The sequence below is a fragment of the Cynara cardunculus genome, assembly GCF_001531365.2.
Source record: "Cynara cardunculus var. scolymus isolate 2C chromosome LG 3, CcrdV1, whole genome shotgun sequence".
In the NCBI taxonomy this organism is placed as follows: Eukaryota; Viridiplantae; Streptophyta; class Magnoliopsida; order Asterales; family Asteraceae; genus Cynara; species Cynara cardunculus.
In genome coordinates, this window is record NC_037530.1 from 27927853 (window position 1) to 27929609 (window position 1757).

Below are 1757 nucleotides of genomic sequence, written 5' to 3' on the forward strand. Positions count from 1 at the left end.
AATGATTTATAATTGTTTTTTTGCAACATCTAATTGGTTTTTTTCTTCTTTTCTACAACTACTACAAAAAAAATAGAATACAAGCAAAAACTTTTGAACTTGTGACCTATAATACCACATGTAATGACGCTACCGATATGTTGCAACCATTTTTGGTTAATTTAAGGGAATACATATCAATTTAAAGTGGGTCAACCTTTAAGGCCTCTAATTTTTTTCTCTATTGCAACGAATCAATTAAGCAGTATTCACTCAAGGTCTTGTACATGGGTATGTCGTTGCCCATAGAACATGGTGAGTTGGTGACGGTGGTTAGGCTGCAGGGATCACAAAGAACCCATTTATTTTGGCGTTTTGTGGTTTTAGCCACGTACTGTTGTTTCACAAAACAAAGAAGAGGAGAACTGAGTTTTTTTTTTGGGGGGGAACCCTCACTTTTCGATGCTTTTGCAAGCAGGAACTGGTTCTCGGATGAGACTCTTTGCTCTTTCGTAATCCTACCACTTTGTAATTAAAACCAAATGTTGTAAAATGACTAAAATACCCCTCACATGAGGACACTTAACGGATGCCATACCCTCCGACACAACTAGGTACAATCCATGAAAACTAAAAGCAAATAAAAACCTTGTGGACATTGATATAAATTTTCTGTTGATTAGGAATGACAATTTTAGGAGTTTGAGAATAGACAAGGGCTATTTATGTAATTTACTCTATTGGTTTTTCTTTTTTTTTTTATATAAGACATACTCCTCCCACCCTCCACCAAACTTTATACAAAATAAAAAACCAATTTCCAAGAACCTACGGTTTGCCCCCCCAACCGTTGATACGTGCATGTATCCACTCATCCTCGTCTATATATATCTATATCTATATATATATACTCCATCCATCCACTCCCATCAAACACACAAACATTCTCACTTCAATCCAAAATAAATATAATTATAATGGAAGCTTTCATTAATCGCTGCTCATCTTCCTCCTCTGATCATTCGTCTTCTTCAGATTCTTCTCACAAAACCCTAAAACCCAACAAACTTCATGCTACCATTAAAGGTCCATGGAGCAGTGAGGAAGACAAGATCCTTACACGATTTGTTCAGCGCTACGGCCCTCGGAACTGGTCGCTTATTAGCAAATACATCAAGGGTCGCTCCGGTAAGTCTTGTAGGCTCCGGTGGTGCAACCAGCTCAGCCCCAATGTCGAGCATCGGCCGTTTTCTCCGGCTGAGGATCAGACCATTTTAGCCGCCCATGCTCAGTATGGGAACCGATGGGCCACCATTGCTCGCTTGCTCGTAGGTAGGACTGATAATGCGGTTAAGAACCATTGGAACTCTACTTTGAAGAGAAGACATCAATCCGCCGTGTCGGAACGGGAGGTATTGGGGGACGACGGTGGTGATTTCAAGATGATCAGTTTGAGTACAAATTTTCCGACATCGGGATCTCTGGCAGCCGATGAGTATGATCCGATGACCACGTTGTCGTTGGCGCCGCCGGGGATGAGGGAGAGTAGAAGGGAGAGTTTTCCGGCAGGGTTTTGGGATGTGATGAAGGATGTGATCGCTAAGGAGGTTAGGGAGTATGTAACGACGTCGTTCCCTGACACTTCTGGGTTTCAATAACAATTTCTTTGCATTTTATTTTTATTTTTTTATTTTATATTTGCAATTAAATGTTGGTGACACTACTTATTCAAAGTGTAATTTTGTTAATACTTTTTCATGTTACCAAATATTTATGTA

At 39.9% G+C, this 1757-nt stretch overlaps 1 protein-coding gene across 1 annotated transcript; it reads left to right on the forward strand.

Annotated features, from left to right (window-relative positions):
• The first annotated feature begins 928 nt into the window (after positions 1-928).
• LOC112510227 (transcriptional activator Myb-like) lies at positions 929-1757 on the forward strand. Its single transcript, XM_025115566.1, has one exon. The coding sequence runs from the start codon at positions 957-959 to the stop codon at positions 1635-1637; it is 681 nt and encodes a 226-aa protein (XP_024971334.1). The 5' UTR covers positions 929-956; the 3' UTR covers positions 1638-1757.

What these genes read in the sequence shown, in the direction of transcription:
- LOC112510227 (XM_025115566.1), top strand. Translation starts at nt 957, where the DNA reads ATGGAAGCTTTCATTAATCGCTGCTCATCTTCCTCCTCTGATCATTCG.